The sequence below is a fragment of the Canis lupus genome, chromosome 12 (genome assembly GCF_003254725.2).
Source record: "Canis lupus dingo isolate Sandy chromosome 12, ASM325472v2, whole genome shotgun sequence".
Lineage (NCBI taxonomy): Eukaryota > Metazoa > Chordata > Mammalia > Carnivora > Canidae > Canis > Canis lupus.
In genome coordinates this window covers 55,793,654-55,808,874 of record NC_064254.1, presented here as the reverse complement: position 1 = coordinate 55,808,874, position 15,221 = coordinate 55,793,654, and the positions used below count along the sequence as shown (strand labels likewise).

The window sequence follows — 15,221 nt, the reverse complement described above, 5'->3', positions numbered from 1 at the left end:
AGTCAGCACTCATAAGAATTCATGTTCCAAGTTTGTTAAAGAATCAAAGTACTTTAAACACATAGTGTGGGCATGGGGGTGCTTGTGTGCAGACAGACATTCAGGTAGGCTCAATGTGTAAATACTTAAATGAAAAATAATGGAAAAGGTAATAAATACATCTATCTTCTCTTTTTTCTTAAACAGGGAAGCCTATAGCAAACTTTTATCTCACCTAGGACAAGTGGGACAAGATGAAATGCAGAGACTGGAGAGTGATAATACCTAATATATTTTGTGATTTGCCTTCTCTCTTAACTGTCCAAAGCCACTTTGCACTGCAATTGTATAACATTCTGTTAAAAATGCTTTCAAGGATTTTTTATTCTTACATACCTGTAAGTATAAAGTACATAAATAAGGAAATAAAAGTTAAGTAAATGTATTACTTAACTTTGGAAGTTGACCAAATTGCATTCTCTTTTGAAGAGTTTATAGTTAAACTAATTTAAAGTAACTTTTTCTGACTGGGAGTGTTTCTGTGTATGTCTGTGAAGCAGGTTTGTACTGGTTGACCCAGGGCCTTCTCACTGTAATATGACTTTCTGCCTTGTGAGTGATTTGTGTTTGTTTCTTACAAGTTATGTTTTACTATGATTTTTTTTTTCAGGTTACTTGGCTATTCTATGCTGATTTTTGTGAAAGGGGAAGATTCAGGAGATAGGATCGTATGTTTGCCGTCTTTTGTAATACCATGTGTGAGGCAAGAGAATAAATATCCAGCACACTTAACTCTGCGGAATGAGGCAGGGTCTGGCTAAATTAATATACAGATAGCATGTAAGATATTTTAAAACTTAAGCCAGCAGTGTTTATGCTTAGGTTCTAACAATTGACAGATTTTTCTTCTCTAGCCATCCTGTGTTTTTTGGAAATTTATTAAAACACATATCAGGAGAAGTATAAATAAGAGCTTTTAAGAAAAGACAATAAATAATATTTCTAAAAATCTTAAGATTACAAATTAACAGAAGAGGTCTAGAAGTCAGCTGATTTATCTCCTTGCTCTTCAGTTAGAGCCTCTTAATAATTTAGCATTTTATTTATTTACAGGAAACCAGTTTAGTTCCTTTAGCAGCTCTGTGTCTCAACTCTTTAACTATTTCATCCAGATTTTTATTTTACTGATTGGGCTTTTGTCCTTGACTCCATTTTGTGGTGAGCATTATTAGGTAAAAGAAATCCAGTCATAGTGTTAGGAACCTACCTAGTTCTCAAACCCCAGCTCTGCTTTATAAACTTGATCAAGTTACTTAACCTTGTTAAGTTTCTCCATGGAGAAAAAAGAATAATATTCCTTTTTCTATTTCACAGCATTATGGTAAGAATCAGTGGAATAATGTATGTGAAAATATATTGGTGACATATGTTCTGTTTGAGGCACAGGGACATGATCATTCATGCACAGAAGTAAAGAACACCTCTTAATTTTGTTCCACTGTCTCTAGTATGTCCTAGATGAATGATCCCCTTTTTCTTCAAACTTTGTCTTACATGTCATGTTTGCTAACTTTATAATAACTGTTTTCTTCTTGGGACTCCAGTCTTTATCATGGTTCTACTATTCCCTCCCTTTTCTGACTCAAGAAGTATCTTTAAAAATGAAATATATTACAATCAGTGAAATCTAGTCATTAGTCCTCTCCTAACTTTTCTCTGTGAATTCTAAGTGAGTACCTTTTGTTTTCATAACTTAACAGTCTGTTTCCGCCCCCACCCAATCTATTCCACAGTCATTACTTCCACAAGCTGGATGAATAAAAGCCTCTTTAAGGTTACTTAATAGACTTCACAGTAATGAGTTTCTCTTTTTTATGATGGTGACTTATTAAGCCTATATCACTTGGCAAGTTTCTGCAAATGAATTTTAATCGGCTTAAGGTGATGCTTTTAAAGTAGTTATTTATGTGTGTGTGTGTACATATATATTTGTTTTCCAAGTGGGATTGATATCTGAGAATCTCACTCCTTAGTATATGAAATGTTTAAGGCTGAGAAATGCTGCTTCTGAATCATGCATTAGATATATAGATCTGTAGATGCTAAGAATAAATAGTTTGTACTTCAAAAATCAAGAACAAAAAAAAATCTGTGACTGTACTTGTATTATATGTATATACATGAGTGTTTATTTATATATAAGTAAAGTCTAAAAGATACTTTTTTTAATTGAAGAAATTTTTGGACTCAGTTCATTTTCTTGAAAATCTTCACAGACCCATCACTTATTCACCTGAATAACCAATCATCTCTAGAGCTGCTGCTTCTACCACTATAATGTCAGCCATTCACTTTTAGTGATATCTAAGACTACGTTCTCATTTCTTATGTTCTTTGGCCTTACGTTTGCATTTTCCTTTATCTTCTCAGCCCTTCTCAGTGGTGTTTGCTCCTTCCTACATACTGTACTCTGAAAGCACCTTCATGTTCTTTCTTGTCCCCAGTGGTAAGATCTGGCCCTTCCCTCACTCTGTCTCAAAATTCTTCTAGTAGTAAATTGATAACACTAAGTCATAATTCTATCTATAAAATCTACTTCTAGTGCTAATTTCTTTCTAAACCCCTCTAGCCACTGGATCCTCCTGAAATCTCAAGGCAACATGTCAAGCTGCCCTTATCACCTGTTTTAAACTAGCTCTTGCCTTTCTTTTCTACCCAGGGGATACACTATTTTCCCAAGTTATTTAACCTTGAAACTTCAAAAGCAGCTTGGATTCTTACCTGTTCCCCACTTTCAGTAATCACCATGATGGGCTCTTGCTGTTCTTTTGTTTTTGTCATCCTGGCTGTCCCAACAGTCTTTTGGGTGCTACTGATCTCTTTCTTATCTCCCCATCTATGATCTCCTTTCCTGCAATTTAACCTCACACAGTAACTGACATTAGTGTTTCTAAAATATTATTTTCCTCGTTACTTTTCTGCTCAAGGACATCCACTTACTTCCCAGTGTCAGTAAGCTGACATTCAAACCTCAGAAAGTAAGGAGACTTTGCCATTTGACTCTACCTTTCCTGTGTAAACTGAACTCAAACAGATTAGAATGCCTTAGAACATCTGAAGGCCACGTTCAGTCTACACTCTGAGCCTCATTCATTTTGCCAGCATAGAACACCACCCTTTCTATAGAAGCCTAATCTTAAGACACTAAAATAGGAAGATGGTTAAAATATATTTTAGATATATGAGTATTCCAGTCAAATTTCTGTAAAGTATCAGATGGAATGTAAAAGAGATGATTGAAGGACAACAGGGTGATAGAAGGACTTTATTAGACATTCAGATTTGGTTATGATTTAAATTTTAATTGAACATTTAATTAGGTTTTCATGGGGGAGTAAAAAACATGGAATATGATCTCTGTACAAAAATCACTCAGTATTGAAATCATTTGCATTAGAAGAGTTTCATAGTTTAAAACTTTTATATCTTTATTCCTAGCATATTTTTTCTTAAGCATATTTGACTTTTCCTACCTGGACATCTATATAAAAAAATACTTATCTGTAGATTGTGTGTTCCTTACCCATTATTATTATCTTCTTCCACGCTTTGTCACAAATTTTTAAAACGACTTTGTTCTTAAAGAATTACACATACTTTAACAGAGTCTTTTGACAGTTTTTATTTTTAATTCCCCTTTGTTAAGATAATCTGCTGTATAAAAATTTGACAAGCTTCTGCAATTGGGAAAAGCCTCTAGGAAACCTACCTTCCCTAAATCCTATAGACTTTACGTAAACCTTACATTTTCCAAAAACTGATCTCCTGCCTACTCTCTTCTAAGGTTAAAAATACTACCTTGTCAGTCAAGTGTAGAGTACACCAATATAAATACCATGCCTTGCTTAAAACAGTTGATTTGGGAAGCTAGCAAAGTAGCATATTCTTTCAGATATTTAACAATATGTAAGATTTGTATTAGGATTCTGTGATGATCTATATTGGTAAGGTTAACAAAGAAGTACCACATGGTTGGAATTAAATAATTTCTGCTTATTAAAGTTTTTGGTGTGTTAATAGTTATCCAACTTACTGCATTTGTGAAATGTGCTTTCAGAAAAATTCTGGGCCTTCTTGTTATATATTCATGTTTATAAGTTAAATATGCCTATAATAATGATATATAATTTTTAAATGTATATCTTTAATTTGCACTTCATCCATGAATATTACACTTCCTTTTTTATGAGAGATTATTTGAAAACCAAAATAAAAATGAGCCATGTTACCTGAAGGAATAATTTCTATCTTACTCCTTTTGTTTTTATATTCTGTGGTAAAACAATAGAAAGTTTTTCAGTTACTGCAGTAGCTGAAAGAGATACAGTATACGTGTGGTTAAACTGGGAGAAAAATATGAAGAGGAAAAGCAGGAAAAATAGCCTAATCATAACCTAAATAGGAATTTTGTTACGAAATATCTAAGGAATTTACTGCACTTTACAAACACATTATTTTTGAGATTAAGTCTTTGCTGGCTTTTCTTCCTACACAAAGGAACACTGCAACTATCTATGTGGTACTGTGTAAAGTCAAGTCTTAGAATGATGTTTAAAGGTGTTAGAAGTTTCATGATCTTCCAACAGAAATTCAAATTAGCATAACTTAACTACAAATACAATATGGTCTATAATTTTGGAGAGTAAAAATGAAGATGAATACTATAGGATAGCTCACTTAAATGGAAAATTATATTTAAATAATTTCACTGGAATTTGGTTATCTGACCAAACATAGTTTTCTAGAATTTTTATTAGCTCTTATTAGTGATTTGAAGAGAATGATCAAATCATAAAGTGTTCTGAATTTTATTTTTCCTTGGAGAGGAAAGTTGCACTTTGGATTCTATTCTCTGGCTATAGCATAAAAAGATGTTTTCAAAAACTATGCAAAACTTTAAAGTTCTCTGAGTTCAATTCTGTAATATTAGTGAATAACACATAAAGTTCACCCAAAAAGGGGTTTGATAATAATATGCTGATTTGTTTTAAGTGAATAGTTAAAAATCTATATAGAAACTATCAGGAGTGGGATCCCTGGGTGGCGCAGCGGTTTGGCGCCTGCCTTTGGCCCAGGGCGCGATCCTGGAGACCCGGGATCGAATCCCACATCAGGCTCCCGGTGCATGGAGCCTGCTTCTCCCTCTGCCTGTGTCTCTGCCTCTCTCTCTCTCTCTCTCTCTCTATCATAAATAAATAAAAAAAAAAAAAAAAGAAAAGAAACTATCAGGAGTAATTTCAGGCTATCTTTTCATTATCAGTCAGGAAAACTTATTTTTTAAAGATTTTATTTATTCATGATAGACATAGAGAAAGGGGAGGGGGGCAAAGACACAGGCAGAGGGAGAAGCAGACTCCATACCAGGAGCCCAATGTGGGACTCCATCTTGGGACTCCAGGATCACGCCCAGGGCCAAAGGCAGGTGGTAAACCGCTGAGCCATCCAGGGATCCCCAGGAAAACTTATTTTTAGACCATTTCCTTTTAATTCATTGGATATAGGATTTGGGATTGCAAATGTAATGATTTTTATAAGGTAAAATAGCTGGCAGTAAATTCATTTGTCAAGTAAAATTTTAGTAAATCTGAAATACTTATTGTTTGGGTTCTTGTTGAAAGCTATCTGAAATACTGGAGTCATTTTCCTGACTTGGTAAGGAATTTAAAATATTTAGTTTACATGATCTATACCCTTTAAAGAGACTGTCATCCTTCTAAATATCAATAATCAGTATCAATGTTCACTTTTCAGAACTGTAAAATTAAGATGTTTTGGCTAAATCTCTGGGAAGCTTTTTAGTTACTTTTTTTCCCTTACCACAGTCTCTCCTCCTATTCTTATAATCTGAATAACCAGATTATTTAGAAATCAAAAATTTTAGGTAGAACAGTGTATAACATTAGTGAATTTTGTATTTAGGATGAAAAAGGGTTGATGTTTTTATTCACTTCTGAATGGTTACATGAATAAAATGACAGTTTCCTGTAAGATAAGGATTGCTGAATAATTGAACTGTGCAGAAGGAAAAAAGTCTCCCTTTTAGTAAAGGTGACTTAGATCCTAACAAGATTAGGAAAAGGGAAAAATTCAAATTATACTTCCTGAATTTATGTTCAAATGTGATTGAATTTTATTTTATATATGTATTTTTTACTATAGACAAAGCAAATCCAAAAACCTCACCTAAATAAGAATTCTTATGCATTATTAAAAGTATGTAGTAATAAAATATGTATTGGTGGTGGTGAAGAATCCCACAAGTGCTCAAGATTGACATAACCTTTAACAAAGTAGAAAAACTTTTATTAGAATTACCAAGTCTAGGTTCAGATTTATGTCAGAGCACTTTATGGCACCAAAATTAGTACAACTAATTTTTTTTGAGCTTTAAAATGTCATTTTTCACTAAGTGAGTTTAAACAAGAGGTTTAAATTATTATTTGAAGCAAGAATTTGTACAGACTTGGGAATCTTTGGTTTTGGTAAACTCCCCTTTTCCTAATTAGCATCTCTTTCACATGCTTATCAGAATCATTTATTCCATTGCATGTGTTTCAAGTTCTGTTTAGTAATTTTTAATTTTGAAAATAATCTCCCCATTAAGTTACAAGGTTCTAGAGATAGTAAAATATCTTGTAATTTGAGTAACTTTTTTTATTAAATGAAGCACTTGAGAGGGCATTTGCCTAATCTTCACAACATTCTTCTGAATTAACATGGAAATCCATGATTATCCTCCTTAAGTGTGGGAAAACAAGTCATGAAAAGTAAGCACCTAGCCCGAGGTCACAGATTAACCAAGCCGAAAAATATGGCTATCTGACTGCTATTCCGGTGTACTTCTATTATTCGTATACCTTGAATAAAATAGGGCATTTAAAATTTTATGATGTCATAATGCTGAGTCTATACTGAGTGGGTCTGCATAATGTTAAATTTTTAAAAGAAAAATTACAAACCCAGGTTTAAGGAGTAAGGGGATTAACTACTGAATTTTTTTTAAAGACCACTGATGACAGTACTTATGAAATAAACTCCTTACTAATATTGTCCTGTTTTTCTAGACAGCACTGATTAGAAAAAGTATACAAAGAAGGTTATAAAGACCCATGGAACAAGTATGGACCATTAAGTTGGCACTAAGCTACACCACAGTAGAAGTCATATATATTGTATACTGACACACAAAAGGGTGACAGGAGTTTTCGGTAATGTATTTTAGAAAACGGTTCATTTTTTGCTAATTTTTATCTGAATATAAGACATAGAAAACAAAACAAGGAAGCATTGAGCACTGGGTGTTTTCATGCCCAGTATCCAAAAGTGAAGCTTTTCTTTCCCTTCTGTTCATGATAGTTATTAACAAAGCATTCGCTCTCAGATGGTCCCAATTCTGTGATGAGGCACTTGAAGAGTCTGAAGGTTAGGGCATGTGAAATATGGAGCTGGAAGGAAGCATGCTGCTATTCCATTGGAAGCAAAAGGGAGTGTAGGCCCATAGAATACTTCTTCTTTGCCTTCTCTACTTATATCCACTACCTACAAAAGAAGAGAAGCCTGAATGTCAAAGATGATTGCTCAAAATAATTTGAGCATAAATATATAAGTATACACATAAAAGGATGCCTGCAGTTGAATTCAGTAATGCCACCATGACCATACGTACCTTAGGCATTGGTTTTTTACCCCCCTTACAGTATGGTATCAGAAATATATATTAAGATCCAGGTAAGTGCTATTACATACATTTATATATTTGTCTACATAATTTGTCGATAAAAGTTTATAATGATTTAATCTTTAGAACAGTGATGAGGTAGGTAGCTTTTTCCTCCTTTAATAAAAAGGTCTTGTGGCTTTAAGCAACACATTGTACCAGATGGACCTAACATATCCATCCAAAAACACTGGAATACACATTATTTTCAAGTGTACCTACAATATTCTCCAGAAAAGATCACATATTAGGCCATAAGACAAATCTCAAGAAATTTAAAAAGACTGAAATCATATCAAGCATCTTTTCTAACTACAACACTACCTAGAAATAAGTTACAAGAACTGGAAAACTACACAAACACAGGCTTATTAACATGGTACTAGGTCAATCGGTGAATGGAAAAAATATTCATTGTATCATAAGGTGGTCATTTACATTTTGCTCAAACTCTACACCTAAAGATCTAGAAAAAAAGCCCAAAGCTAGTAGAAGGAAGCAGGGAATAAAGAATGAGAAGAGCAATAAAAGCAAGAACTTATTAATGAAAAGATAAGCCAAATTAATAAACCTTTACCCAGACACATCAAGACCCAAATCAGGAATGAGGGAAGAGAAGTTACAGCCAACACCACAGATATACAAAGGATTGCAAGAAACTACTATGAAATTTTTATGCCAACAAATTGGACACCCTAAAAGAAATGGATAAATTCCTAGAGACCTACAATCTTCCAAAACCAATTCAGGGAGAAATAGAAAATATAAACTGACTGATTACCCATTCAATTTCATTACTAGTAAACAACTACCAACAAAAATCTGGGACCAGATGGCTTCATAGGTGAATTCAGCAAACATTTAAACAAGAGTTAATGGCTGTTCTCAAACTATTCCACAAAATAGAAAAGGAAGGATAATATCCAAATATATTCTGTGAGGCCAGTATTAACCTGATACCAAAACCAGACAAAAACCTTACAAAAAGACAAAAAGCTACAGGCCAGCATACATGATGAACCTAGTTGCAAAAAATGCTGAACAAAATACTAGCAAACTGAATTTACCAATACATTAAAAAAATCTTTCACCATGATCAAATGGGATTTATTACAGAAATAAGTGTTTCAATAGTCACAAGTAAATCAATGTGATATATCACATGAGGAATGACTAAAAATCATATCACCTGAATAGTTGCAGAAAAAGCATTTGACAAAATGCAACATCCATTCGTGATAAAAACTCAACGAAGTGGGTTTAAAGATAATATACCAAAAAAATAATAAAGAGAATATACCTCAACATGATAAACCAAATATGAGAAACCCACAACCCAACATCATACTGAAAAGTGAAAAACTGAAAGCTTCCCCTCTAAGACCAGCAACAAGAAGTTCCACTCTCACCACTTTTATTAAACATAATACTGGATGTTCCAGCTGCAGCAATCAAAAAGGGAAGGTATCTAAATTGTTAAGATTAACCAAAAAATATATATATATATGTGTGTGTGTAGAAAGATACATATTTTCTAATTCTAGAAGACTACCGATGAACAGATAAATGTAGTTATTAGTAAAGTTGCAGGGTACAAAATTAAGATACAGAAATGTGTTACATTTCTAGCAGCAGAAAGAGAAATTAAGAAAATCCCATTGGAGGACGCCTGGGTGGCTCAGTGGTTGAACATCTGCCTTTGATTGAAGGTGTGATCCTGGAATCTGGGATCGAGTCCCACATCAGGCTCCTCCCTGCAGGGAGCCTGCTTCTCCCTCTGCCTGTGTCTCTGCCTCTCTCTGTGTGTCTCTCATGAATAAATAAATCTTAAAAAAAAAAAATCCCATTGGAGGGTAGTCCAAGATGATGGCTTATGAAGACTGAACTCAGCTCCTCCACAGACATACCAAATATAAACCTATCTGGAGCAATTCCTCCTGAGGGAGAAATGAGAGCTGACTGAACAGCTTCTGCACAAAAGATAAACGACATAACTCCAAGAGAGATAGAGATATATTAATGAAGATAACCCACGGTCCCAGCAATGCAAATAGCAACGGGGAGGGATAGTACTAAGGAACTGTGAACAGATGTATCTTCCCTGGGGCACAGAATGAAAGCCACAAACTAAAAGCAACTAGACTGTCAAGGATCCAACTCCCACCGTCAAACAGGATAGCAGGGAGAACTCTCTGCATTGGAGGTACCACTCTTTACATTCCCTGTCCACCTTGTTAGCATAGACAGGAATAGGGACCAGACCCCCTAGCCAGCCTACTGATTCAGTGAGTCCCTGGCCTCTAGATCAGAGCAAGCCATCCCAAGAAGATAGCCTCCAGCTTGTCACATACCAAGACACCCCTGCTCAGCACTCATTACAGCTACAGCCATCTTGCCAAGGTGACACAGGCACAAAGCATTGTGGAACACTCTAGGCACACACTACTTTAGCTTCTAATGTCTTGCTACATTATGACACTCCCAGCTCAGAGCTTCCAGATTTATGTGCACAGAGCATCCCAGGACCCCCAGTGTGCACCCTCCCTCAGCTATTAGCCACCTGCCCAGGGCAAACCCTGCATCTAATGCCTTGGGACAACCTAACCTATACCAGCCATGTGTCTAGTTGCCCTGCCATAGCATCTCATGAACTAAGCATTCCAGGACACCCCAGCATGCACCCAGTTCAGATACAGCTCTCCTCTCAAGGCACCTACTGTATGTGGCACCCCAGGATGCCCCAAACTACACTACACCTTGGCTTCAGCCCCTGCATAGTGCCAAGGACACCCCAGCTTGCACCCCTCTTTGCCTCCACCTAACCTACCAGGTGCCTACCATTCAGAGAATCCCCCGTCACCCTCCAGTTTGCATTAACTTTGGCTTTAGCTATCCTGCCAGGGCATCCTCTGGAGATGTGTGGAGAGTCACAGGAATACCCTGGCCCATGCCCATGCCCACACTCAGTTCCAGCCATCCCTTTAGGGAAGCCCCAGCACTGAGGGCCCCAGGACCATCAAGCCCATGCCAGCCGCAGTTCCAGCCATCCAGTCACTGGAGACACATGTCTACATAGGAAAGGACCATACACAAGACCATTTCTTCAATGTTAGAAGTAGCTGTTCTACCTAATTTGTAGGAACAAACACAGAAAGGCAATATGTGGAGGCAAGGAAATATGCTCCAAATAAGATAAAAACCTCAGAAAATTAACTAGATGAAATAGAGAATTAAAAATAATGGTCATCTCCATCAGGTAGATTGGTTATAAGGAAACTAACTGGACTACAGAGAAGAATGGAAAAACTCAGTGAAAATGTCAAGAGAAGGAAAATACAAAAAAATCAAAGCTGAGAATATATATAATAAGTAAAATATACACTAGAGGGGATGAACAGTGTCTTTAGATTTATTCACTTATTTTAGAGATAGAGTCCACACATTAGCAGTGGCAGAAGGAGAGGGCAAAAATCTCAAGTAAATTCCTTGCTGAGCATGGAGCCCAACATGGGGCTTGATCTCAACCCCAAGACCATGACTTGAGCCGAAATCAAGAGTCAGACATTCAACAGTGCCTTTTTTTTTTTTTTTTTTTTATGATAGTAACAGAGAGATTGAGAGAGAGGCAGAGACACAGGCAGAGGGAGAAGCAGGCTCCATGCACCGGGAGCCCGATGTGGGATTCGATCCCGGGTCTCCAGGATCACACCCTGGGCCAAAGGCAGGCACCAAACCGCTGCGCCACCCAGGGATCCCCAACAGTGTCTTTATTACCCTCCCCCCCAAGGACTTTATTTGACAGAAAGCAAGAGAGCACCAGCCGAGGGAGTGGAAGGGGGAGAAGTAGGCTCCCCACTGAGCAGGGAGCCAGATGTGGGACTCAATGCCAGGACCCTGGGATCATGACCCAAGATGAAGGCAGTTGCTTAACTGACTGAGCCACCCAAATGCCCCTCTAATAAGGTCTTTAAAATGGTATGTTAGACCAGATGGATACATATAGAACATTCCATCCAAAAGCAAGAGTCTTAGTGCACATGGGACATTTTCTAGAATGTCATAGGCTAAAGATCATAGGCTAAACCACAATAAGCTTAAGAATGAAATATTATGCATCTTTTCTGCCCACAGTGGTATGAAAGTAGAAATCAATAACAAGAAAAAAAAAAACACAGATACATGGAGGTTAAATAAAATGCTACTACATGACTGGTAGGTTAATGAAATATTCACACACACACACACACACACACACACACACACACAAAATTTAAAAATATTTGAGGACTAATGAGAGCACCACAGTCAAAAATCCTAGAACAGCTTTCAAAAGAGGGAAATTTATAGTGATCTAAGACTACCTCCAGAAACAAAAATCTCAATCTAATTTACATCTAAAGAAATTAGAAAAAAGGGATCCCTGGGTGGCGCAGCGGTTTGGCGCCTGCCTTTGGCCCAGGGCGCGATCCTGGAGACCCGGGATCGAATCCCACATCGGGCTCCCGGTGCATGGAGCCTGCTTCTCCCTCTGCCTATGTCTCTGCCTCTCTCTCTCTCTCTCTCTCTGTGTGACTATCATAAATAAATAAAGAAAAAAATATTAAAAAAAAAAAAGAAATTAGAAAAAGAGCAAACAAAACCCAATGTTAGAAGGGAAAATAAAGATCAGAGGATAAATAAGTGAAATAGAGACTAAAAGAAAAGATCAACAAAACCAAGAGCTAGGTCTTGAAAAGATAAAATTGAAAGAAAATTAGACTTAAGAAAAAAACACAAATAGAATGAAAGAAAAGTAACAACTGATACCACAGAAATAAAAATACTATGAATACTATGAAAATTTATATGCCAAAAAACTAGACAACCTGGAAGAAATGGATAAATTCCTAGAAACCATTTCAAAAAAGAAGAGTCAATACCTATTGTCCTCAAACTATTCCAAAAAATAAGAGGAAGGAAAGTTTCCAAATAGATTCTATGAGACTAGCATCACCCTGATACGAAAATCAAAAATACTATTAAAAAGAAAAAAGAAACCTACAGGCCAGTATCCCTGATGAACATAAATGGAAAAATCATCAACAAAAGATTAGCAAGCTGGATTCAACAATACATTAAAAGAACCATTCACCACAATCAAGGGGATTTATTTGAAGGATACAAGGACAGTTCAATCTTTGTAAGTCAATCAGCATGCTGTATCACACTAATAAACACAGTGATAAATATTGTGATCATCTCAGTAGATACAGAAAGAGCATTTAACAAAATTCATGTTTCAGATAAAAATTAACAGTGGATTTAGAGGGAACATATCTCAATAAACGACAACATGAAACCCACAGCAAAGATGTTAGTCAATGAGGATAAACAGACCTTTCCTCTGTGATCAAAAATAATGGAAAATTCTACTCTTGTCTCTTATTCAGCATAGTACTGAAGTCCTGACCACAGTAATTAGAAAAAAAAAGAAATAAAGGCATACAGATTGGTAAGGAAGAAAATTAAGTTGTCACTGTTTGTAGCACTGAAGTTGCAGGATATAAAATGAACACTCAAAAGTGAGGTGCATATCTGTACACTAATAATGGAGTGGCAAAAAAATTAATAATTCAAGTTACAATTCTACCAAAATTCTACCAAATACCTAGTAGTAAACCTAACCAAGGATTTGAAAAACTTGTATACTGAAAACTATGCAACAGTCATGAGAGAATAAAGACAACACAAGTAGAAAGATACACTGTGTTCATGTACTGGAAGCATTAGTATCTCTAAAATGTTTAAGAAACCACAAAAGATCCTGAATAGCCAAGGAAACAATGTTGAAGAACTAAGCTGATGGTATTGCAATGTAAGATTTTAAGATCTACTATAAAGCTGTCATGGTAAAAACAATGTGGTTTTGGCACAAAATAGACACATGGATTAATGGAACAGAATAGAGAGCCCAAATAAAAGTCAACACTTATATGGTCAATTAATCTACAATAAAAGATGAAAAATACATGTTGGATGACAGTCTGTTCAATAAATGGTGTTGGGACAACTGGACGACTACTACAAAAGAATGAAACAAGACCCTTTCTTACATCACACACAAAAATAAACACAAAATGCATTCAAGACCTACGTGGGAGACGTGAAACTGTAAAACGTGTAAAAGAAAACAGGCAGTAATCTCTCTGACTGTGGCCTTTGCAACGTCTCTCTAGATATGTCTCCTGAGGCAAGGGAAACAAAACCAAAAGTAAAGTATTGGGACTACAGGGGAAAAAAATTTTTTGCACAGCAAAGTAAACCATCAACAAAGCCAAAGATATTTGTAAATGACATAGCTTTTAAAGGGTGAATGTCTAAAATATGTGAAGAAATTGTACATCTCAACACCAAAAGAACCAAACAATCTGATTAAAACAATCGTAAAGGACCTGAACATTTTTCCTAAGAAGACATACTGATGGCAAGCACACGAAGAGATGCTCAACAACACTAATCATCAGAGAACCACAAATCAAACCCACAATGAAGTATCACCACATCAGTCAGAAGGGCCAGTATCAAAAAGACAAGAACCTGTGAAGAAAAGGGAATCCTAATGCACTGTTGGTGGGATGACCGTGCAGTCATTGTAGAAAACAGTATAGAGGTTCCTCAAAAAATTAAAAACAAATACCAGAAGAGCCAGTGGTTCCAATACTGAGTATTTACTGAAAGAATACAAAAACACTAATTTAAAAAGATACATGCACCCATATGTTCATCGCAGCATTATATATGTATGTATAGCCAAGATATGGAGGCAACAGAGTGTCCCACTGATACATGAAGAAGTGGTAAGTATGTACAAGAAATATTCAGCCATAAAAAGATATTCCCATTTGGGACAACATGAGTGAACCAAGAGTATTATGCTAAGTGAAATAAGTTAGAGAAACACAGATATAATATGATTTCACTTATATGTGGAATCTAAGAAAGAAGCAAAAAATAGACCCATAAATACTGAGAATAAATGGATGGTTGTCAGAGGGGATAGAGTGGGACATAAGCAAAATAGGTGAAGGGAAGTGAGAAGTATAGGCTTCCAGTTATAGAATAAATCAATCACAAGGGTAAAATGCACATCATAGGGAATGTAGTCAACAGTATAATAATAGCATTGTAGGGTGACAGATGGTAGCTATACCCATGGTGACCATAGCATAATGTATAAACTTGCTGAATCACTGTGTTGTACACCTGAAACTAATTCAACCGTCAAGAATATTGCAATTAAAAAATCTATAATTGCAACAAAAAGAATAAAATAACCGAGGAAAAATCTAAGAAGTGAAAGACCTGAACTCTGTAATCATATATAAAACACCAGTGAAAGAAACTGAAGATGAGAAAAATGGACAGATATACCATATTCATGGTTCAGAAGAACAGTGTTAAAATGTCCATACTGTCCAAAGTAATC

At 35.9% G+C, this 15,221-nt stretch overlaps 2 protein-coding genes across 17 annotated transcripts in view; one reads left to right on the top strand and one right to left on the bottom strand.

Moving 5' to 3' along the window:
• Nucleotides 1–4,273, top strand: part of MMS22L (MMS22 like, DNA repair protein) — a 129,062-nt gene extending 124,789 nt beyond the window's left edge. For 4 of the 5 annotated variants that reach the window (XM_025444923.3, XM_049092387.1, XM_049092386.1 and 1 more), the window contains one exon: nucleotides 187–4,273. In XM_025444923.3, the coding sequence (XP_025300708.3) occupies nucleotides 187–268 (82 nt within the window). In that variant the 3' untranslated portion in view covers nucleotides 269–4,273. The remainder of the gene's footprint in view (nucleotides 1–186) is intronic. The other variant, XR_007401314.1, reaches the window with a different exon arrangement.
• KLHL32 (kelch like family member 32) overlaps nucleotides 3,292–15,221 on the bottom strand; it is a 235,574-nt gene continuing 223,644 nt past the window's right edge. For all 12 annotated transcript variants that reach the window (XM_025444913.3, XM_049092399.1, XM_049092392.1 and 9 more), the window contains one exon: nucleotides 3,292–7,578. In XM_025444913.3, the coding sequence (XP_025300698.1) occupies nucleotides 7,417–7,578 (162 nt within the window). In that variant the 3' untranslated portion in view covers nucleotides 3,292–7,416. The remainder of the gene's footprint in view (nucleotides 7,579–15,221) is intronic.